Source organism: Vidua macroura, chromosome 5, assembly GCF_024509145.1.
Source record: "Vidua macroura isolate BioBank_ID:100142 chromosome 5, ASM2450914v1, whole genome shotgun sequence".
Classification (NCBI taxonomy): domain Eukaryota; kingdom Metazoa; phylum Chordata; class Aves; order Passeriformes; family Viduidae; genus Vidua; species Vidua macroura.
Window position 1 is genome coordinate 24,564,611 of NC_071575.1, and position 25,093 is coordinate 24,589,703.

Genomic DNA, 25,093 nt, shown 5'->3' on the forward strand with positions numbered 1-25,093 from the left:
TTTTGGTTTATGATTTGTATCACTAAGATTAGAGAAAAAAAACCAGCAAGGATGTTGTTTATTTTATTGTCTAAATGAGACATACATTAAATCTGGTTTAAAGCAAATCTGTTCTGAAGCTGCATAGAGAAAACCATATGCAATAATTTGTTGTGGGTTTTGTCTTTAGAGTGATCACAGTTGATTGCATAACAGTTTTATGATGCTGAATGGAAAGTCAAAACAACTATGAAGTTTAAATTGATAGCAATGTATTTAATGCCCTGCTGTCTAACTGCTAGAGGGATAAACAAAGAACACCTAGAATTCTGAAATGAGTTTAGGAAATTAATTAGAAAAGTTATGAAGTGGTATCAGAAGAAGTCAAGAAAGAACACATGAAAGACATAAGCAACTAAGAGATGATGAGAAATTGCAAATAATTAAGCCAAATCACAAGAGATTCAGTTTAGGTAATCATTTAGAAAGGAAGAAGGGAAAACTCAAACCCATTTTAGACAAGAATAATTGTAGAAATGACTTCATTGTACTTCTGTTTAGGATTTTATCCTGGATGCAGGCATGAAACTTTTCTAAATTTCACGAAAGGGGAAAATGAGTGAAGAGCCACACTCACTAAATGTGCTATACTTCTCACTTCTGGAGAGGCTGCACAGCCTCCTTGGGTTATTTTGTCACCTCCTTTTCTGGCAAGCAATGAGGAGTTTAGAGGAATTTAGAAGAAAAAAAACAAAGGAAAAAATTAATCCAACTTTCCCAAACCACAAAAAATTCAGTTTAATTTGGGATACATTTTGCCCAAATTTTCAGTGAGAGCAATGATTTTTGGATTTTATCCAAAAAATCACTCTTGATGGAAAGAACGCTAAAAGATTTTGCTACAGAAGACCTAAAATAAAGAAATATTGTATGCTGGCATCTATATTACCACTAAAACGGTATAAATACTCATAGTGCAGGAGGTTGCAAGTACTTTTTCATTTTTTCAGTGACATTTGAGTAGATAATGAAAAAGTTGCTTCGGATATGTTATTAAATGAAAATCAACTGCACATCTAAAATGTCTGAAAAATAATTTAACCTCACCTGGACATTTTCCAACTCCTTCAGTTGTACCCAATCAGATGGAAGAAGCAATGAAGAAATTACAAGGATGCTGGTGTTTAGGTGGCTTTCTTGTGTGGAAGCTTTTCTGTGCTATTTGATTCAGTTTATGTATATCAGTACCAGATTTAATTGTAGGATTAACTACAATTAACTACGTAAGGCTAGTTATTTATGATCTTATTAAGTCAATTTCTGGGTACCAACAAGGTATGCCTGAACATCATTTTCCTTTGTACCTTGTAACTCTTAATTGGAACACTGGGTTATTAATCTCAAGTACAGCTAAGTAACTTGTAACCTCAGAACTAAATATCTAAAGACTCACACCAAAGATATTCATACTGATGTCTATGTCCAAGACAAAACCCAGAATCTCTGCTTTCAGATGATCAAAAGATTTCTTCAAAGTCCTCCAGGCTTTGAGATTTATTAGTGTGTAAAGGAATAAAAAATGAGTGATAGGTGTTGAAGACCTGAGAATTAAAAAGGGCTGTGACTTTTAATAACCAACAAGAGATCCTTTAGAAATGCATTTTATAGGAATTACTTGGTTCTACTTTCTCATTTGCTCTGATACCTTGTAAGCCCTCCACTGGCCAATGAAGCCTAAGACAAGTATTCGTTCCCCGCTACTTATTTTTTTTTCTTTTTTTTTTAAATAATCACCATAGATCCTGAGCAGGGCTAGGCTCAGACTGACAAAGTGGATGACACGATGTGAAAAACATTGGCCCAGCACTGGGAAGAATGATTTTGCAGACAAAGAACATCTAATTTACAGATTTACAGAGTCACCATTAAGCTTACACACTATGGCACCTATAAGAGAAATGCAAAACTCTACACGCTTATAAGAATACTTATTCATCCTACTGCTTTTCTGCTGAACTGGATTCACTTGCTTAAATAATTGTGGATATTGTGGCTCAAAAAAAGCCACTGAGTACCTAAAATTTAAAGGCCAGATCAACATTGCCACAGCCCTTTTAAAGTTTATAGTATTCCCATATGACCCAGAGAAGAAGCCTAGTGAAGCAAAAGGATAACAGGATTGCAAAATAAGAGAAGTCATTCAAAAACATCTTTAATTGATGCAAAACTTTCAATCATTAATCAAACTTAAGTTGGAAATAAAATAATAAAAGAAAGCACTAATTACAAAAACTTCTGTTTTAATGGAAATGAACTTTTAAAACCTTTGAACTTTCCTTGAAAAGGCCACTTAAACTTAGCAAGTGAGAACTGAAAAAAACTTCATTCAGAAACTACATTTCCTTTTAAGAAGCATGACCACAGAGGGCATTGTCAGCACCATAAAAGAAGGATTGCATCCTCTTTGTTTCATAAAACAGCTTTACTGCTTACAAGCACTTCTATTTTCAAGGATCCTACAGAAATTGTAGTTTTGGTATTTAAGGTGTTATACTGGAACTAGTTTCCCCTGCACTATACCAGTGTTCCCTTATAATCCGCTTGCATGTCTTCAGCAATAACAGGGTGAGCTGGAAGGACAAGGAGAGCAAGTGTCGTTTCATCTGTTATTCAGCACTGACTTCTTTTTCTTTATGTTCCTTTTTCAAGAATTGATTTTCCTAGGCCCTTCTTGCAAAACTAAATCACTAAAGGATGGAGCTACAACTGGTAGTGTGAGTGAAAGATAAATCAAACGTAACCATATTTTAACTAGCTTTAGTTCTGGTTTTGTTTCCAGCCACAATGCACTGTCCCTTTCTTATCCCAATGACCTCATCCTCACTCCCTAATGATTATGTACTCCTCTGGAAAGTTTCACTTTTCTTTTATCTCCTTTGACAAATTTAACAGGAGCATCATGACCTCAAATGAATGTTTCATTTCAAGATTATATTTTTACATGTCCAACTGACTCAAAAATATGGTTAAAGAAAGACAGGTATATAGTTAAAGCCTGGTGCTTATGTTGATGTAGGTTCAGTTCCTGGCATTGACACAGCCTTCTCTTGTGCAAATAATTGATTAGTTAGATTCCATAAATATTACTCAAATTAAGTTCTTATCTTTCTCTGCAAAGAGCTCTTGTAATTTAGGATACAGTACTGTTTATCATCAGAGAAGATAAAAGAATCAGTCTCTTAATCTTCCTGTCTTAATTTCCCTTCTGAATGTAGTGGTTAATTTGTACTTTCTAATCAGGAATCTTACAAGTCAACCTTCACAAGTAAAAGCATCCCAATATGGCAAAAAGTAGCACACAATAAAAAATTATTTTTCTGGGAAATGATTCACATCTTAAGTGTTGGCTGTAAGAAAACTACATGCTGGACTTTCACCAAAAGCATTAAGTCATCAGACCATGCTTAAAGTAACTTCTGGAGTAATTAATGTCATTGTACAGAAAGGTTCAATAACTGAAAGTCTAAAGAAGATTCAGGCCTTCATAGGTACAAAACTGAATCTTCTTCATTCCTTAGGCTCTGTTGCTGCATTGTTGTACAAGGTTGGACACTTTTCACACTTGGCAATGATGTGATATCTTACACAGACAGAGCTTAGAGCACATTAGAGCAAACCCACTAAAGTTAATGGTCTGAGTGAGGAGTGAGCCAGGCCCTTACTGGTCTTACCTTCTTTTCCCTTCCTGCTTTCTCTTCTATTGCCACACCTTCAGAACCATTAAGGTTGGAAAAGACCTTCAAGACCATCAAGTCCAGCCTTTGACTGCATACCCCCTTGCTCACTAAACCATATCGCAAAGTGTCTACAGGTTTTTTAAGCACTTCCAGGGGTGGTGACACTACCCTCTCCTGATCAGCCTGTTCTAACACTTGGCCACCCTTTTAGTGAGGAAATTTTTCCTGACATCCCACCTGAACCTCCCTTGGCACTACTTGAGGCCATTTCCCCTTTTCCTTTCACTTTTTACTTGGAAGAAGTAAAAATCAACCAACACTCATCTCGCTACAGCCTCACTATAGGTGGTCGTAGAGAGTCATAAGGTCCCCCCTGAGTCTTCTTTTCTCCAGGCTAAACATTCCCAGCTTTCTCCCTCAGCTGCTCCTTATCAGACTGGTGTTCCAGACCCTTCCCCAGCTCCGTGCCCTTCTCTGGACATCCCCTCAATGTCTTTCTTGTAGTGAGGGGCCCCAAACTGAGCACAGCACTCCAAGTGTGACCTCACCAGGACCAGGAACAGAGGGACCATCGCTGCCCTGGTCCTGCTGGCCACACTATTGCCGACACAAGTCAGGATGTCACTGGCCTTCTTGGCCACCTGGGCCCACTGCTGGCTCATGTTCAGCTGCTGTCAACCAGCTCTTGTTTCTAATAAGGGAATGAAAATTGTCTGCCTCTCTGGTAGGTGATATTGGCCTGTGTCCACCTACTTAATCCTCCTGTAAGGACTGTTCTGTAGAAATAAAAATTGTAATTGTAATGTGTGTCAATATGTGCACTCCTGGACAATGGGAAATGTATTAGATGGGACTTGGAACAGCCATTCCCACTGTCTGCCTCTAATCAGATGATGATGCCAAAATGCAAAAGCAAGAGTAAATAGCACATGTTTGGCATTTGCTATTTGCTTTCATTTCTCAGCGTACAGCTAAAAATTGTGATTACAAAGTGCAAAGCAATGTACTGCATGTTATGTGGTCAGTGGCATGAACCACATATCAGTCATTCTGCTTCACATTGTAAATCAGTATCCTCTTCTTACTTCCTTCAAGGAATCTCATCACATCCATTCGCTGCAATCTCTTTAGATGCCACTAAGACAATATTTACCTATTGAACTTTCATGTTGGAAGAAAAAGCAAGTGTTCAATACCAGCATATTGAAAAGCCCACTAAGGACAGTGGAAATCTTTCTATTGATTTTAGCAGACCTTGGATCAGGTTATATATAAGTAAATTCTGGCATCTGATTCATCAAGACATAATCCTGACAGCAGTAAAATACTTAGCAGTGACTTCAGCAATGCTACAATTTCACCCAGTTATAGGGTTTCATTGTTATTAGTTTGGTAATCCAAATAAAATGCAGTCTTACATTGGCTTGGGATAAGAAGGATATGAAAGGTTCTATCATGACTGTTCCTACTTCCACCACACACAAGGGTAAGCAGTAATTATTTCCTGTGAGAGCATGTATAAGCAGGGGAGAGGATATATTTTCATTATGGATGGATGTCTGTACTATCATTGCCCTCCTCAATGGGGCAATAGTCAGGTGTAGCAATGACCTACTGGCTTCTAATTATCTTGTCCTAAACCCTGATCAGCCTGGCTATTCTTGCAATAGTGAATTTCTCTTCAGCAAAGCATTTCCCTTGCCAAAGTATATATATTTTTGGCAGCATCTGGCACTTTCCAACCCTGGAATCTGATGTAGGCTTGTGAATTGTGCTAGGTCTGCAAGGTTCACCCTCCAGAGCACTGATTTGGTGTAAAATAAGACATCATATTGTTTCTTATTCTTTTCCCATTGTTTTTTTCCTCAAAAATATCTAAACACTGAAATTCCCACTTCATATCCCAGTACAATACACTCAAAAATATAGTGCTTTCTCTTCACACATTGCAAATGGCTTGGGAAATAATGTGTGAAGCATAATGGCTCTATCACATGCTTAATACACTTGATGGCCTCCAAAGCAGCTATTTCATAGCAAGAGCAGAGTACAGCACTCCTGCATGTGAGCGGAAAATGTTACAAGTGCTGTACTTTGGAAATAAGTTTAGGGGAAGAGAAGAACTTCTTCCCAATTCTACAATGAAGGGGGAAAAATGTTTCTGAAAAGATATTTCTATAAGAAAAAAAAATATTTAACTATGGGATGGACTAAATAAACACAGTCATACAAATTACAAATGAAGATCCTCTGGAAAAAAGCTATGCTTGTCTCACTGACTTTAAGGAAGTTAAATAGTTCTTCTATTCTGCATTTGAAATATCAAAGAGCTAGCTTCTTTTCAAAAGGTGAAGATTATAAATCTCACTTATTCAGGCAAAACATTCTGTGAAGTCCTGATAGATTTCCCTTATAGATCAATACTAAATGAGTGTCCATGTTTTCCCAGTCTTACTTGCTAGGATTTCAGAGCAAAGAGCAAACATCTTGCATTGGACTGAGTAGTTAACACAACCCAGAATTCCACAAAGCAATAGCTGTAGTACAATATCTCAATATTCACAAATGCAGATGCTTTCATAAAGATTTTGCTTGTGCATACTGATAAAGCTTATCCTCTATTCTCATGCATATTAAATTAGATTTCAGAGCTAGGGCATCCATTCATTGAGCATTTATAAATGCTAATATATGCTCATTTTGATGAATACAAACAAAAATCAGTCTAAACATAATAATTTTTTTTTGCATTAACAAAACAGTGAAGGAAAATGGAAACTAAATATTAAATATTGTCACTTCAAAATGCATGCAACTTATTTACATGAAAATCAGATTGCCTACTTTGCACATTAAACCTTGAGGTATTTCTGGTAAGGGACTTTACAACAATCCCCAAGATTTGTTATTTGCTTGTTTCTTTATTTGCTTGTTTGTTTGCTTTAACACTTCATAGAAGTATCAAAACCCAGGCATTTCCTGCTGATTGAACATTGACTCATAATTTTTCAAATACAGATGAGACATTCCAGAGGACCCTCAAGAAGTATTACCAATATAACACTAATCCATTTGTTCAAGATTACAAGGAGATGAAAAATGATAACAACAGTCTCTTATTTTGCATATGAAGGCATTTATAATACAAAAATAGACAGTACTAGACTAACATACAGAATGTAGTAAAAGAGGTACAGAGATTCACAGAATTCACACAGAATTCACAGATTTACTAGGTTGGAAGAGACCTTAAAGATCATCGAGTCCAACCTATGCCCTAACACCTCAACTAAATATAATTAAACAGCACACGGCTGACATGTTCTTTAGAACAATTTGTCATATTTAATTGTTAAATTGGAAATGAAAGAGAACAGGTTTGTACTCCACGAGGTGCATATATTCTTATATGCCTATATTATTTTCATATATTTAGGACAAACAATTTTTAATTTCATTCATTTTCCTTGAATTCAGTTTCCTAGAAGAAGCTGAGCATGTATGCTAAGACTAGATCAATTAGCTTTATCTGTAGTTGATGAAAGATCACTGTTTCCTTCAGAGGACAAGAATAAATTAAATTCTAAGCAAAGCATTCAATACAGGAAAAAATCACTCTCAATACACACCTGCCTGTTGATTTCACTATTTTAAACTAGATCCCTAATTTTCAGAGGCCAAAGATGAGCAAGATGAATCTCAAACGCAGCATCCCTAGCCTTCTGTGCCACCATAAGGCACACAGCACATGCAACTCAAAACCTCTCCAACCTCCAGCTCCCAGTCTGGATCTAGCACACAGGATGTTCTTGTTCAATTACTGTGCTGTAATACCGCATCACAAACTCTCAGCCTGTTGTTCAGGCCACAGGAAAATCCTGTCTGACTGACCTGCTACCTTACAGGATTCTCCCATACATCCTGATGCTGTAAGCTGCTATCAATTGTTCCAAATTGCACCTGACTCCAATGTTTTGATGGAAATATTTTGAGTTTCTTGCTACAAGACTAGAGCACTCTAAAAGGTCAATGGCCTTTCACCATACTTTAAAAGCTGCAGTTGCAGCTGGAGATTGACTCTAATACTAGATTAGGATTAAGTGCACTCTTTTTTAGATTTATGATGTATTTCTGAATTTTAGTCTACATGGCACTCTTGAGTTCTACTGCTTGGCTAAAAAAGACACAACAGCAAATACAGAGTCACATAAAAGTTCCAGGACACAACCCCAGTTCTTTCCTAGAGTCCTAGAGTAGATTAGCTTTCCATTTATCCTGGGCTATTTCTCTTGTAATTTCTGATTTTAATACTACAACAGCAGATTATGATTCTACACAGAATGCCTAGATAACTTGACATTTGAAACTTCTGTAGTCCACCTACACCAGTTCTTCTCACATTGAAACCACTGGTAGAACAGAACCAGTGGCAGCAACATCAAGATATTTTGGAGGGATGAGGAAGAACAGAAGGAAACCAAGTGTAAGTAAGTCCTGCTGAATTACTCCACTGACTGTGCTGTTAGTGCAGAAGCCAGCTGTTTAACTACTGGAATCCTATACCTTGGACTGCTTTCAGGGGACATCACTGTGACTAGACTTTTCATCTTGTTGTTCACTGAAGGAGACATCGACAGATTTGATAAAGTAGATAAGAGCCAAATATTCTATTAAGTAAACTTTGACCTGCATGATATGAAATTCTTTTGAGCTAGCCACTGACAAAAAAGGAAAGAAACCTCTAAGGAAATCAGTGTACATCAGCAAAAAGGAATGCCTAGTACTCTTGTATGTCCACAGGCAGCACTTTGAAGGTTGAGTAAATAGAAGGAACTTTTGATAACAGCTGGAAGGCAGCACTCAAATTATGTCAGAAAGATGAGAAAGAATTATGTGGTTCCCAGTATAGTGACACAGAAGGTGCAGTCCATACTGAAGGCAATGCTATTAAAACAAAAATAAGGAGGAGAAATTACATTAAAAATGCAGAAACGCCTGCCATTTATTTACCAATACGGACTCTTGTCTAGGAAGCAACTGAAGTGCTTAGTTATAACTGTACCTATGTAGGAGAGCACTCAGGCACGTGCTCACTGTTTAATATGTGATTTAATCCAACACACCACATAGGAGCTTGAACATTTGCCTAGATCTAAGTGCATACTTTGTTAACTTGATGAACTGGGACCATCTCACCCTGAAGTCCTGCCAGAACAGATGGGCCAAACAGTGATAACATCTGCAGAAGTGGTGGTATCTCCTTGTAATTCTTTATCTCATTTTTCTCTGTGATTGCATCTTTGTATACTGCAGCATTTAAGAGGACAGCAGCAATTTAAAATCTATTGCTTTAAAATTACTTTAGCCATTAGATACTTCTCAATCACGATTGTGGATCGTGATTACTGAAAAGGAATATTTTTTCTGTTAATTTGCACTCTGTTGTACAGCACTTTAGGCAATATCACTTTCTACATCACACAAATTTTAAATATACTTGATTGCTTTGGTCTTTTGAAAGCCTTGGGAAAACATTTATTGAAATAAAAAATTCTGACTTCTCAATACTAATGTTATCTTTATATAAAGGACAAGCATTTATTATGCCATATGATGCATGAATATTTAAGCCTACCAATAAGTAAATGTCATGTTTCATAGCTGAAATCATCACTGGTGTGATGGAGATTCCATTCCATCTTGTTACATATCCTATATAAGCTTTTTGAAGAGCTATTAGACATTATATAATCCTTCATAAAATTATTATTCTGTAAGAAAAATACATAGATGTCTCTGGTCTGGCTACTCTAAAAATGATTTTGAAATACTCTGAGATTTTCACCAGAAAGATTCCAGGATTCAGGATTTGTATTAACTACTTATGCATATTTATGATAGTGTGGAAAAATGTTGCTACTGGTTACTAAATAAAGCAGGCAGCAGAAACAGGTTAGTAAAGGTACTTTATCAATTATGTTTATAAATGATTAAATTTGGACATTGAAGGGTAAAATAACTTGAACAGAAGCTTCTAGGGTTTGCTTGCTTATGAAAAATTGACAGACTGATAAAGGAAAGGGAAGGTTAACTTACCAGTTCTTGTACCTACAGTTCAGCTGGATCTGGACACCTGCATATCCAGGAACAGAATTTGCCCTTCCATGCTTTAAATGGGAGCAAGACCGAATGTGGCACAGCTGTGGGTATACTGCAAAGTAATGACAGTCCACTTTATCAGGAGTGCTCCATTTAAAAAGTATTCAGCTAAAACAACCAGATTGGCAAATTTCAGGAAAAATCTCCAGAGAAAAGTTTGTATTTCATATTATAACTCAGTGAAGGAAAATAATCTGGGGAGGAAAAAAAAAAACCAAAAAAACCAAACCAAACTCTACATCTTAGTATTCGTAGTACTTTTCAGTTATACACATAAAACAACACACACACAGACACAAACCAAAATATTACTGTAATCTACTCCTGGCTTGCTGTACTGTTTAGTCTTAGGAAACAAATAATTTAGCAGGCAATGTACAATATGTACAATGTACAATATAGAGGCCTCCAGTGGGTTGCAGTATACTAAGTAAGCATGTTTTTTTGTTTAATTTATAGTCCCTGGGAAAAAAAAAAAAAAAAAGACATTTAAAAAACCTGTTTCCTGGGTTTACAAAGCTCATAGGGATAGTTAGTTCTTAACTGGCTGAATTGCTGGCTAAAATGTGAGAAATACTGTACCACTAGATGTCTTTTCATTTGCTAATATTCTAAGGCCTCAAGGGTTCTTCATCAGGGGATACATGTTTTAATCACAGGGAACAGTATAATGTAATGCTATCTTTTCAAATTGACAACTGCAGGACAAACACAGGGATATCAACCTAGACTTTGCTGTATAAGCATTGGGGGCAATAAGTTCCCAAAGAGAAACTGAATATTCATCTTTTTTGATATCCTTAATTTAACTTGAGCAATTCTTAATACGTAAACTCCTGCCAAACTCTGTGAATAATGGATTTTTGGTCTCAGTGATATAACTGAGAAGGAGAAGAGAAAAAAAAAAGGCAAGAAAAGAAATTGGTAGAGCTGACTGAATTGAGTTACTTCATGCTTTGGCCCTTGGCACGCTTGTCTTTTTTTTCCATATTTTTCATTTCTTAACCAATGTGGATCATTCTGTAAATGGAAACGTTTAATGCTTAAAATGTCAAAACAAAACACTTAATCTTTTCAGAATTTTACTGTCTAAAATCAAATTCTATCAGAATTTTAAAATAGACATAGTAAGTAAGCAACTACTTACTTTTTGTGAATTTACTGTTCCTTCATTTCTATTTAGTCATAACAGGGCAACTGCACATCCGACTTGGCTGTGTACAAACAATCCCAGGAAATAATGGGCTTTTAATCTCTGTGTAGGACAGCAGAGAATTCAGCAGTTACTAAGGAAACCATAAACGACAGGAGGAGAAAAGACAAAAATATAAGTGTGTAAGAATTGTGTGAATGAAAATGTTGGCATTTACTGGAGCTGAGTGAAAAATGCAAAATATTTGCCAATTAAGTATTTTCCAAAGATGGCTGCACAAATGCAAAACACAGGGAAGCCATGCTATATCAATCCCATTTCTTGTGCAAATCTATGGAACATAAAAATCTTCCACTTCTATCTGTTCCGTCAGCCTTCCTATTTCATCGGTTACTTTGTTACTTTGATTCCTGCTTCTCACTTTTGAGCTTGCAGACTTTACAGCCTGTGCAGTGGTACACAGTAATTATTTCCCCTTTAGAACCCACTCTGACTTCACACAGTACCTCAGTGTAGCCATTTTTATTAGGAAATACCTGTCTACAACACAGTTGTGATCTATGGTTTTTACACCAGCTACCTCAATTGGCTCAACAATCCATTTTCATACAAAATCTAAAAGGTAAATTTCCCTTGTAAGGTGTCCAAATGTCAGATTTCAGCTTCCTCCCTCTCCATTTTTGAGGCTAATGCAGTTCGAGAAAATATTTTAATAATACTTTTCTAAGGCATAGATTTGCTCAAATGTTTAAATAGTAACCACACATAGAGATCAAAGCTGTCAGTTTCCAGGAATATCTGGAAAGGAATATTCAAAGGTGTACCTGTGTATCTATAGAATAGATACACAGAGGCAGCCTCCACAATGGTCATTGGTGATTCAGTTAACATAATACATCTTAATAATATGACTGCTCCTGAGGTCTTTGCATTTCCTTCCTAACCTAAAAACCTCCCCTTTGTGTTTTGAATAGGCAAGCCCACGGGGTATGGATCCAGCAGTAGACGCTTACACCACAAGGGAATAGTGGATGAATGCTGCTTCCAGAGCTGTGACCTGAGGAGGCTGGAGATGTATTGTGCTCCAATAAAACCGCCCAAATCCGCGCGCTCCGTACGCGCCCAGCGCCACACTGACATGCCAAAAGCACAAAAGGTAGGTCAGGCTGGGAAAAATTCCCAATGACCAACCAACAACCAAACCAGACCAACAAAAAAAGAAACCAACCAAAAAAAAACCTACAGTTTTTAGGGAAGGAAAATTCTATCAAGGCTGGTAACATAGAAAACAATTGGTGTGTTCTGCCTACTTGATTTAGTGAAACTTTGGAAAATGATTGCCAAGGTGGGAAATAAGTGGGAAGTGGTGTGTTCCACCTCATCTCTTAGAACACTGAATAATTACTAAACCAGTAGTTGTGAGGTCTGATCCTGCCATAGGGTAGTAAGTGACAAGTACCCACATAATCCAATCATAAATATTATTTAAAACTTCTTTCAAAAGAGAAACTAAACTGAATGTTTAACAACTCATCTATCCAGAATCCCTTCACTCATCCTCCCCTTTTAGGTAGAGGTAGAGTGGGTGCTCAAGAAGGAAATAAGACATTCTGCTGTTCATTTTACATTTACATGAACAAATTCTTTTTTCTTCATTATTTTTGCCCCTTTTTTTTATTTATCAGAACTAAATTAATTGGGTAGTCACTGTAATCATTGCATACTTCATTTTAACTATTTAAAGTTCAATATGTATATTCTCCAAGCCGCTTCCAGTATTGATTGGTATTATTTATATAGTTGTGGAGTTCTGAGTACCCAGATTTTTGTTCCTCTGATAACAGGTATACTGTACATATGTGTATCAACAGAGCCCATAGTTCAGAAAACCCATCTTAGACTAGGCTACAATGAAGCTCGTATTCAATTGTCTCTCCTGTTTGAGGTCTGAACATCTGTTTTACACATTATCTGTCTTTTGCTGTAAGTCTCCCATGATTTATTTTATTACTGTTGACCCTGTCTGTCCTACACACATATTGGCACCACTCCTGCAGTTATCTGAAAATTTTTGCTTACAAGACCTGGAACCTAAGAACCAGTGTTGTATATATTAAAATCCTTAATATCACCTTTATGAAAAGAACTATTGTAATCTTTCCAGCATCCATTCTTTTCCATAAGTCAATTCATAGAATGGACTCCTTTCCCCTTCCTTCCTCGAGTTTTCCGAAAATCAGTGTACGCATGATCCTTCCCGGGAAGTATCACCTTGAGACCTCAAAGGGCACATAGGGCAACAAGTGAAGACTTCTTCAGGTGGAGCTCAACTGCAGACAAGAAACTCCTGGTTTATGTTTATTCCTGTCTCGGCACACATAAACTTAAGAAAAGCTGGAAAAGACGAAAACAGGCTTGGCCAAGAATCCGTGTGCTCCTTCCCATGCTTGTTGCTAAGGCAATGGATAAAACATTGGAGTAAAGGAGACAAGATACCTGCCAGCTCTTTGATGAATCTCCACACCACTTTCCTTGGAGGACTAAGGAATGATGTCATCTTTAGGCAGCTGTCCTCTTCCCAATTTAAAACATAGGCAGGAGAGCACTGTTTTTTACAGACAGGAAAGACCTTGTATCTTTCTACAGCATCAGGAGAGGTAGCACTCAGGAGGGGTACTGGGAGAAGGAAATAAATAAAAGGGAGTATATAATTGAGTAATTGAGAGAGCATAGCTGCTGAAGAAATCATCCCAGAAATTAAAAAGGGAAAAAAATCAAGAGGTGAAAAGGGCAGTAAAAGGACCATGAGGAGCACAAGAAAAAAAAAAAAAAAAAAAGGGTGAGGGAATTAGATCAAAGAGGTCAAGAAGATGTAAAATATTGCAAAACTGAATGAACCAACATGCATCACAAACAAAGGATGGAATTTTTAGAAGATGAGAGAGAAAATTAGTGACAAATTAATATTAAAGAAAACACCTTTAAGGAAATTGTACGTGAAAAGGAGCATATTGAACAGAATAAAAGAAATCATACTTGCTTCTCAATAGGAACTTGGCAATACAATAACAAATCTGATGGGAAATACAAACAAGTTTTCATTTTTTTTCTGTGGATGAAGTAAATTACTTTGAGGAAATGAAAATACAGAACAGGTAGGAGAAACTATTATTCAGATTTATGACAGGTAAAAGGAAAGTACAATGGAGGGAAGAGAAGCAGAATTCAGTAGGAAAAACTGGTACATATCCTCATTTAATTTTTTTCTTTGTCTTTTCTTTTTGCAGTCCATTGTACATGCCACCATTAAGTAAGGCAACTATGTTCAAACTTTTTTTGGATACTTTCTCCCAAGATGAATATATTGAGCTAGTTCATAGTGTTGATATGCCACTGATTTTTACTAAAATAATAGACATGCTTAAGTCAAATTATTTTTCTGTTAAACAATTTGTTTTTCTCAATATGATATGCTATATATGAGCTCTATATCTTCTTCATAGAAAGTGAATATATATACCTATGATTATATATATACAACCTCTTCAAAATTTTCATATTTAGATGCAAGATGTAAGGTAGGACTAGGTGCAATATATAAGAGGTTGTACAGTTCCTCTCAGATTTCATGGAGAATCAGTTTCTTATGCATTTCATACATTGGATAGTCTTTGTTCAGCATTTCCTCAATCTTTTTAAATGACAAATCCAGGATCTGGGGCTTTGTTTTAGTGTTTCTAGTGCTTCGGTAAGTGGTCTATTTCCCCAGTTCCTTGTGCAGATGGTTCCTGCTAGGTATAATTTGGTAGATGATCTTAGTTCAGTGAAGTAGGGATCTTCCCTTATTTACAGTTTCAGTATTTCTGCTGGAAAGCAAAGTAATGGTCTCTCCTAGCTTTACACTATATTTAGAGTTTTAAAGTGCAAAACAAGAGCAAGAAGGGGAGTTTAAGTCCTGTCTTCAGTTTCATGGTACTATCGAGCTTGTATTTTTTTTTGTTTGTTTGTTTTTCTCTTCTGAAAAATGCTTAAAATTTAGTCAATTATCCTTAAGTGAATTAAATTTTTATGGCAATTTGGAAAACTATTGAGTAGCTCTTTGAAAAACAACTGCCCCACCAAAGGAAACAACTGAGCAATTTCCACATGAGGGAAGATTGTGACCTTTTCAAATGAAGCAGTGTCACAGAAACAATGTCACAAAGTTCTTATAAATTAAAGATTATGAGGTACCTTGAAAATTACTACTGAACGTGAAGGCTGGTAAGGCTGATTTTAAAATCCAGTAAAAAAGAACCATACAATCATTTAGGTAGGAAAAGAAGTCTAAGAACATTGAGTCCAGCCATTAACTCAGCAAGTCCAAGTCCACCAGTAAACTCTGTCTGTAAGTGCCACATCTACATATATTTTAAATAACTGCAGGGATAATAACTCCACAACTTCATTAGGCAGCCTTTTTCAGTGCTTGACAATGTTTTCTGTGAAAAAAGTTCTCCTGCCATCCAATCTACACCAGCCTTGGCACAACTTGAACTTGTTCATGAACATAGTGTCATGCCATCCTCTTGCAACCTGAGTAAAATGGGAAAAGAGGTGCCTATCTAGATATAATTCTGCTCTTCCTCAGATTTACAGTCCTTTTTCTTCTTTAGGTCTCATATGTGAAAAATATGTGATAAATATATTAACCAACAAAGTATGAATAGGAGGTGGCTTTTCTCAAAAATACTTTTCATATTTTATCTAATCTTCAAAATTTAAATAAATACTGAGTGGGACTAAGAGAGAAGAGGAAAAGATATTAGTATTTTTAGTTTAAGAAAACAGAAAAAGTATTGCATTATTTCTCATTAATTTTTCTAAGACTGGCAGATTGGCTCAGTATCAACTCAGAAACTTTCATAGGCCAAAATATGCACCACGGCACCAATCCTAATTTTTGTTGAAGCCACGCCACATTACCAAGCCAATGAGTGAACTTTTAGGTGTAACAGATAGAAGGACTTGGCCTTTTCAGAGAATTATTTTCTCCCATTGCTTGCTTTGCAGCCCTGTTTTTATGTCAGTGATCACACTGCCCACAGAACTAGAAAGCTTTCAGAGACCCCAGAGAATTCATAGCTGAGGTATCATGCCTGTTACTACAAACATTAGACTTTCCATTTATTACCAGTAGAGCAAGGGAACTTTCAATGCCAATATGAGGCTTGAATGTCTGCCCTAATGGGATAAGAATGTGCTGCTTGCTTCCCAGTACCTTTCCAGCTCAGTCAAATGACCATTACTGAGGTAGTTGTTACCCTACTGTTAATAATGCCTTATCTCCAAAGATTCATGCTGAAGGTGATGGGCTAGAAGTCTGCTTCCCTGTTCTTTAGCTGACTTATACATTGCTCACATTTTGCATCTCTTTGCATCTCAAAGATTGTCTTTGGGTCTGAATATCAGCTCAGAGCAGTTTTATTTCTAATTGCCTTCTTCTCAAAGACTTGAGAAACAAAGCAAACTTTTCTATTCCAGTCCAAATGCAGGTCTGAGAAACTAATTCAGGCATTCACACCTGGCTTTGGGGTCTGTGGTTTTTTTCCCCCCCAGTGGTCTCAGTATTTCATACTTGAAAAAAATGTGTTATGTTGGTCAAAGCAATTTCTGGCATGCATGGTACTACCAGTACACTTAGTGGTAGTCATTTATCAAAATGCTGATTCTGGGGAAGGAAGTGTTCTAAAACAGCCTGCCATCCTTCCTTCAATTTCAAAGCTAGTCTGTATCATGACAACTCTTTTTCCACCTACATGTCATTATCAAAATCTGTAAGTGAAACACTCCTGCATCTTGGTACCTGCTTTATTTGAATGATAAAACCATTTGAAAGTCAGACAACAACAGTAGCAGAGAGACTTTATATTTTCATTTCCAAAACATACAGTAAATTTTCGATCTAATTATACTATGAAAGTCACTGCAATGCAAAATGGTTATTGTTACATTTCAAGGCTCTCACTGTCTATTTTATAGATCAAGAGTTTGTAATCTTTAAGAATATATGGCTTTTGGCAAATAAAATGAAGCATATAGCTTTCCCTATATGCTAGTAAACTCTCTTCAAGGAGGAGCACCCAGGGATGCACTGAGGAGAATATTTTGTTTTGTTGATGTGTAGAAAAAAAACTGGGCATATGAGTAAAGAAATTCCTGTTTTCTTAGTTCATTTTAACCAATATAAGCCTTGTAGAATAAGGCAGGATCCTTAGTGTTGGCAGACTCCTGTGAAATGCTGCAATGATGATTTTAATGAAAATCAGTTGAAATTTAAGATTCACCCAGAATGAGCTCTTCAGGGTGAAAACTAATGTATAACTTAGGAAAAAATAAAAGCAGCAAAGGTCATTTTGGAAAAGCTGGAAGAGAAACAGGCAATGAAAAGCAAAATATATTCTATTTAAGGATAAGCAGAATTCTGTTGACATTTCTGATTCTGTATTTTATTGATGGTATTCTACAGCAATATTAGCAAAACTGGATGAGGACAAGCCAATATCTTTCTGAACAGTTCACAGAAATATTGACTAGATGATTAATCTAGTCTATAATGGCATATTCTTAACAAAAACATTTCTTCATTATGACTGTTTTGCTGTTAATAACTTTGGCTTGTCAGTGATGATAAATCCTAGTTTGGCTCAATGTTTTATACTTGGTAGTGGTATAATTAAGTTAACAATTACTAGTACTGCCTAATTTTTGTTTTACATACTTAAAATAATAATTCCTCTCATATCCATCAGAAGCCAATACAAATCCAGTGAAAATTAATAAGCTCTCTATGAGTTCAAGTTTTGTGATCTTTTGAAAGTTTCTAATTTGTTTTATTTTTAACTTATTTTCTTATTTTTTTTAATAGATACTGAAGGGAAATTGAACAGTTATATGTAGAACAGTATTTTTTATGGGAAATCACTAAAAAAACCCACAAAAACCAATGCACCAAATTATCTTCTATTTTATTTCTGTCCATTAGAAAAGCAATAAAATGTTATTACTTTAAATTTTAGAGGCTCCTTATTTTTAGGGCTTAAATAAAAGCTAATGCAGTGGTAGAACTGCATACACATGACTTCACCTTTTACAGAGGGTTGGTTTTTTTGTTGTTGTTGTTTTGGTTTTTTGTTTTTGGTTTTTTGTGTTTTGTGGGTTTTTTTTTTTGTTTGTTTTTTTGTTTTTTTGTTTTTTGCTTTTCTTGGAAAAAAAACCCCTGCAATTTCACAATTTCACTGAACTAAGAATTTGACTTCTGATGAGTATTATAAATATGGAGAGTCACTTAAAATTTCTGGCTTTGGTCTGATACAGACCATGCAGTCTTGGGCCTGGCTAATATTTACTAAAGTGGCAAACAAGGAAATTAAATTGAAATGTATATACCACTCCCATCACTGCTGCTGAAGGCTGGCCTGTGCACAGAATGACAGGGAACTGAGGGTTTTATTCACTCTAAAGCTCTCTTGATTTGCCTGGCACATCACCTTGTCTGTTTTGAAAATACAAATTATATGGCTGCAGCTCCTACAGAAAATCCACAATTTTTTCCCTCCTCAAGGTCTTATCCAACAAATCTATTATGCCATCTGTGCAATAGGTAGTTAGCAGAGCAATTTTGAAAATACCCGGTGCCAAAGCTCAGGAGATTCCATAAATCCTGCAGTTACAACTCAAAAATTCCCTGGCCCCTATACATCCTCCTTTGGCAAATATGTTTGGGAAAGAAAGGAAATATTTGGTACCTGCTGTATCCCCAAGCCCATCCAGCTTCCAGCAGCAGATGTCTCCTCTACCAAGATCAAGAATGACAACAGTCAAAGTGTTTATGTCTAGGAGAATTTCAGGTACAGAAGTTCTGCATAGTTAAATTCTCTGTAGATAACTGAATTATTGATTAAAACACAATTGTCTAGCAGTTCCAGCACTCTGGACAACAGTTTTCCCACTATTATAAGTTTTGTGATCATACAATGTATTTAAACCTACCTGCAATGAATTTTTCTTTCTAAACTTTCAGGAAGTACATTTGAAGAACACAAGTAGAGGGAACACAGGAAACAGAAACTACAGAATGTGAGAACATGCCATCCACAAGAATGAAGAATGAATGTGCCATCTGCAGGATACTTTGCTGTAAATAAATTATTTGTTAAACATTGGAAGACTTAAAAAAAAAAACCCCTTTGTTTTAAAAAGCTTGATGCAATTTCAACCAATGGGCATTCTCCCAGTGAACAATGCAACTAAACATTCCAATATTAAGTCTTTAGAGAACAGAACATTTTAACCAGACCAGAGCTAAAAAATTCTGTGGTTGATATATTGCTGTTTGTTAACCTGTTTTAAATGTCCTGCACAAAAACTCTTAAAGTCCTGTGCCCCTCAAAAGCCTACAAATTTATGGGCCTTTGATGGATCCAATTGCACTAAATTAACCTACGAATACTGGCTGCTGGAGTCATTCATCAGCCTTGTCTAAGTGGTGTTTTTTTATTTGCACTTCTTTACAAGCAACAGGCTGTTTGTTTTACAGTGTCTGAAAACATTGTTTGTCTACCCCTTCATATTTGCACAGTTTGACATTCCCAGTAACAGCAGCAGTAAGGTAACATATACAGTTTCAAACATCCATTAATTCCATCTGTGGCATTTTGACAAAATATGGGTTATAGATGCATTTGTTTTAAGACGGTTTTGTTCTTCCTTCTCTTGCAAACATGCAAACTTTTTTTTTTGCAGTTTGTGAGACAAAATATTTCTAAAAGCAGTTAAAGCATACATAGGCTCTCGAACCAGTAATGATTCTTCCAGGTAATTGTTTTGTAACAGTATAGGTAACTTCTTTCTTCCTCCATATAATGCAGTATGTAAAATTTAACATATCAACAATACACATATATCAAACAGTATGTAAAAAATCTCTGTTTTATAGTACAACGGTGCTATTTTATAGTTTGTTACATGAAAGGGTCTGGCCAAAACAGTAATAGGTAAAAGCAAATATGGAAAGACCAAGCCAAAGATTAAATAACAAATTACTTACAAAAATATTCAGCTTAAATTAACTAAAATGGTTTCCGATTTCAACACAAAAATAACTTTACCATCTTCAAAAGAAAATACTTGTTTCCTTTTAGATACTTGAAGGGTGGTGTTTTGACGTCTGATTATGTGGAACGCAAACTCATGTGTAGGCCCAGAGAAGACACTTCGAAAGACAATTTGAAAAACAAGTGACTTGAAAGAGTAGTCCACCAGCCTACGTTCCTGAAATATCAGCATTGTGTTCTATCATAAAGGAGTACTCAAGCTCCCCTCTATTTTAATTCTTCCTACAATCAGATGTGGTTTACCTGACTGTGAGCTCGGCTGCATCTCTCTGTAAATCAGAAAACATAGTCTAATCACCAAATTACTAGTGTAGAATGAGTCCTCAATGAGAGATTAACCATAACACCCTTAGAGCCCCACTTACAGCTGCCATTCATGTGCTCTTGTGGGAGTCAGAGATACCCAGATAATCCCTGCCATGTAACTTTGATAGGCCCTGCAGCAGTTCTGCCTTGAATAATACTGTGTCCTCTGCTGCATTTTTTGTAAATCAGCTCAGTGTGTGTTGGCCAAGCAGTGAAGGGGATAAGCAGCCAACAGTGTCCCAAGGTGAACATTAAACCTGTCTGTGAGAGAAGGGAAGGCAGAGGAAGAGGGAGGGAAGAGAAAAGCACTATTCCACCCTGTCCAAGAACTACATTGTGGTCCCATTCAACTTTTTCCCCTCATCATGCTGCATTTGGTAGGCTCAGGCAAGGGATGAAGCATCTCTTGGTCAGCTCCAAAGGGGGCCTGGAAAACCATGTATGAAGGGAGCAGATAGGGAGGTGGCAGATTATATCTATAAAGGAAGTATCTCCTTTTGAAGGCTGCTCAAATCTGCCTTACTTTCTACTGCAGTATCCCTTCAGGAGAAGGAAGGGTTCTAAAAGCAAAAGAGGGAGTGGATAACTATTGACTTAAACATAAGAGAAAGTTCTCTCCAGACTGCATATGTACAGCTCCTCAATAGTCCCTTGTGAAACAAGCAGGAAAGGTCATAAAAGTCTAACAAATTATTGTAGTTCCTTTTCTATTCCCATAGAAAGTTTGTGGTTTGTATTTTTAACAAGTGCAATGTATTCCTATACAACTCTTTAAACCCTCTGCTTTCTGTGAGATGGATGTCTATATGCACAATAAGCTGCCATAGCAATGTAAAAGTAGAACAGTAAATGAATAAAAAGAATATGTCACAGCTCTCACTGACTGAGATAGTTATGTTGAAAAAGGAAGAAAGTAAAGAGAAACAGATGGGGAAACTAACCTAAATTATTTACCACCAATTCAATAAACAGAGTTAGCAATTCTGATACCTGTCACAGCTCCTACAGCCTTCTTTTGGCAGGGGGGATGGAGAGGGAAGGACTTTTACTTTAATGGCTGTAAGAATTCTGCAACACAATCTAAGAACAAGCCATTATTTTGATGTCACAGATATAATACATATTTCCATTTCATGCCTTATGACTCTTTCTGTCCCCTATCTCTTCTGAAGTTCTAAGGGGAAGAGGGAAGAAAGGTGTGAGTGTAAAAAATAATTTGAGATATCTGTGGCAGCAAGTTTCTTTGTAGATAACTTTTTTACTGAATGTGCTTTTAACTGAATAACTATACATAATTTTGCATTAATTCCTGTAAATTAATTCAAATTTTTGGTCTTATCTTGGGATTCACACACTCACATTCATGCCACCGTATTTCTCCTATTGAAAAACCATAATTAGAAAATGTCACTCAGAGACTGCAATATTTATCGCAATTTGACAACTATCTAAACAAATTAGAATAATTCTTGAAAGCAACTAAAACAAATACTGAAGAGCTGCAAACTTCAAAGGCAACACTTTGCTTTACTAGAGAATAAATGATATCACAAAATGGGAAGTAGCTTCAGCTCCACAGAGGTGAGAAATGCATGGGTGGGGAATGCACTTTGTATAAGAAACCTGCAGTCATATGGCAGGGAGCACATGGTAGACCAGTTAGTATGAAAGATAAAGGGCTGCATTAGCTTAATAATTGCAATGAATCCCCTACTTAAAGAAGTTGAAGCATGAGCCAAAGCATCCCTCCCAAAAGTAGAAAGCAGTCTGAAAAACTTCTAATTAGAGAAATTTAAAGGTTCAGCTGGATTTTTAAAAGCACTCCAGATATTTAGGAACGGGGCTCTCATCAGATGCTATTGATTCTCATAAATCACTGAAATGGTAAAGAAAAGCCCATTTCTAATCCTTCCCTATTGTGTAAGTCACATGACAGAGATCACAGATATTTGCTTTCTAGAATAGATCTAAAATTCTAAGTATTACACAGAACACCACTGAAATGCATAAGTAAAGTGATATAAGCCTCATTATTTTCAGTCAGTCTAAAAAGCACTTCAGATCTAAACCCACTTCATTTAGTATCTCTCTTTCATCAAGGTAACAAAATTTAAGTCTCATCTCCATAGAAAACATAATTAGTCATTAAGAGTTTAAATGGAAAAATCAATAAATTCTTTATTCTGCTCAAAATGTAGTTAGAAACACACACTTCCATATCCATGAAAGATTTATATGAGCTTATTTCTACCATTCAGCCAAGAGAGACAAGAAAATCAAAGCCTGGGATATTGCTTCCAGTCTTGGTAGATACATGAAAATAGCCCCCTTTTTCTCAGGGCAGCTTACCCTGCTGGTCCTTTTGGTAAGATTGAAAGGTGAATTAATGGTAAGCTTTCTTTACAGAAGTGAATTCCACACACAAGTAGGAGCCATGCCCAGTTGCCCCCTGAACTCCTTGTTCTCACAGTACCAATGGTTAAAGCTGATTGATGAAGACTTCAGGCCAAGCACTGTGTCTTCTTGGCCCTCCATTCAACAAGCAAGTGCATGATATGACAAGATCAGGAAAGTGTATTTGCATATTTGCTTTACCTGTTACTGATTTGGCCAACAATGCCAAAGTGGTGCTATTGTTTTGTTTAAGAAAGTACTTGACTAAAATATAAAAGAAAGCATAAATAAGCATAAATATTTTTTTAATGTATGAAAATGACAATTACATAGGTATGGTTATTAAAATAGAAATAAAACTATTTTATTTTTAAGCCATAACTTTTCAACTTTTTGTCACTCAAAAAACAGCAAAGTAATCTTATATCAATACAGGTGAGCAGGAATAAGAGTCAAAATGCCACAAAAATTCATAGACTTTAAATGAAATTCTGAATCCTTATTCCAAGTCAGAAATTCTGATGAAGAAAAGAATTAGAAATCAGGGAACGGAAAGCCTTGATGTGACTGAAAGTCTTTCAGATCATGCAAGTCCTATATCATACCAGAGATTTTTTAAGCCACACTCTAGTCTGAAATCAGTGTAGAGTTTGGCTTGGTCGGTGGCATGATATGATCGAGATTTTCACTGTGCACACATTTTTAATTTTACCTGATTACTTTCTTACTTATGGCACATAATCCAAAATGTAATGTTCTTAAAAGCCACAAAAGATGGAAGCATATCTGAATTTAACAAGGAATGAAAAAAATTATTCCTAACAGGAAATTGTTGGTTCTTTTAATTCTCACCAGTTCCAAATTGTGAGAAAAAGTTGAAATATATGGCTAACAGTCTGTGAATTATTTTTTTTTTACTACTTTATGTGGTCACTATGAACATCCTTATGCGCAAAATTTCACATTTCAATTTTTTTGTTTTGAAATTCTGCTAAGTTAAGCCCAAAAAGAGATTCTTGGCACCTATAGGACAAATAGAATACTTATGTTGTTCTGATGAAGGTATAATCAATATATTTAAAATGTTTTATTTTTTAGTCTTAAAAGGAATAGTAATAATTTATTTGGGGGGGGTCTACTTATACTGGTCCCTCTTTTTAGGATACTGGTCAGTGGAAATTAGTCTTCCAAACACGCAACTTCTAATCAAAACCAATGTTTTTCCTCCCTCCTGCTCTGCCCAGCAAATTTAGTTAAAATACTATTGCAACATTATTTTATTGTTTGTCTGTTTGTTTGGGAGGGTTGTTTTGCTTTGATTCACTTTGTTTTGATTCTGGGGGCAAGGGGTAAAGGGGAGGAGATGAGGCTTTTGAGTGATAATTTTTCCTCTTGGGTACAATCCACATGAAATAAAGAATTTTTCTTAATGCGATTACTAATTATGCAATTCATGTGTGGAAGTGGCATTCAGTAAAGCAACTAGATTAAATTTATCTTGAAAGAAAGAAAGAAAGATTTCAACACAAAGCTATTACCCGTCCTACTGTTCTACTCCTACACTAAACCTTTTGCTTCTGACAGCTTTGGAATATTCTGCTGGATTATAAATGCCCAAACACACAGTATCTGATATATAGAAATCTTTGACTTTTTTGTTTTTACATGAAGGGTGTTATGGGAATGTCTGAAATTTGATTACACGTCATGCTGTATAGAGATGCCATTCTGGCAGAGGTCAAAATAGGAAGGACCTCCCTGATGGTTACATTAGGAAATCTTACACTAGCTGCATAAAGGCTGTAGTTGTGTATATGTACACATATATAGACACATGTACATATATATGTGTGTGTATAGACAATGCTACAGTGTGTGCATGTCTATGTGTATGTGTGTGTGCACATGTATATTATGCTTTTCTTTTTCCTGTCAAGTAAAATTTGAAATGCTTGCTTTTTTCTCTTCAGATCTTATGGATTATATTCAGTAACCCAACTGGAATCTAATTTTAGAAGGACATTGTGTAATATGGATGTCACAATTTAGGTCCTGTCTTTGTTTTTCATACCTAGAGAAATTACCAGATATTTAAACCATAAGACACCTCTTCATTGTCATCAGGCAAATATATTTATCTATTAGATGCAGATATAAAATACTAACTGTGAGGGCCATATTATAAAAACCTTCATTAAAATTTCATCTTC

The 25,093-nt window shown here is 36.1% G+C and overlaps 2 protein-coding genes across 18 annotated transcripts in view; one reads left to right on the top strand and one right to left on the bottom strand.

Annotated features, from left to right (window-relative positions):
- The window catches only part of IGF1 (insulin like growth factor 1), a 51,910-nt gene extending 27,577 nt beyond the window's left edge, over positions 1 to 24,333 (top strand). The window contains exons 3-4 of the mRNA XM_053977709.1: positions 12,003 to 12,184; positions 19,091 to 24,333. Of these exons, the coding sequence (XP_053833684.1) occupies positions 12,003 to 12,184; positions 19,091 to 19,150 (242 nt within the window). The 3' untranslated portion in view covers positions 19,151 to 24,333. The remainder of the gene's footprint in view (positions 1 to 12,002; positions 12,185 to 19,090) is intronic.
- PARPBP (PARP1 binding protein) overlaps positions 1 to 25,093 on the bottom strand; it is a 289,156-nt gene that overhangs the window by 187,591 nt on the left and 76,472 nt on the right. For 11 of the 17 annotated variants that reach the window (XR_008437136.1, XR_008437137.1, XR_008437132.1 and 8 more), the window contains exons 13-16: positions 19,060 to 19,204; positions 13,525 to 13,704; positions 11,023 to 11,161; positions 9,813 to 9,927 (exon numbers count right to left, since the gene is read on the bottom strand). The gene's annotated coding sequence lies outside the window, so the exon portion shown is untranslated. Of the gene's footprint in view, positions 1 to 9,812; positions 9,928 to 9,982; positions 10,070 to 11,022; positions 11,162 to 13,160; positions 13,359 to 13,524; positions 13,705 to 18,825; positions 18,863 to 19,059; positions 19,205 to 25,093 lie in introns of those variants that run through there. The other 6 variants (XR_008437139.1, XR_008437134.1, XR_008437133.1 and 3 more) reach the window with 6 other exon arrangements.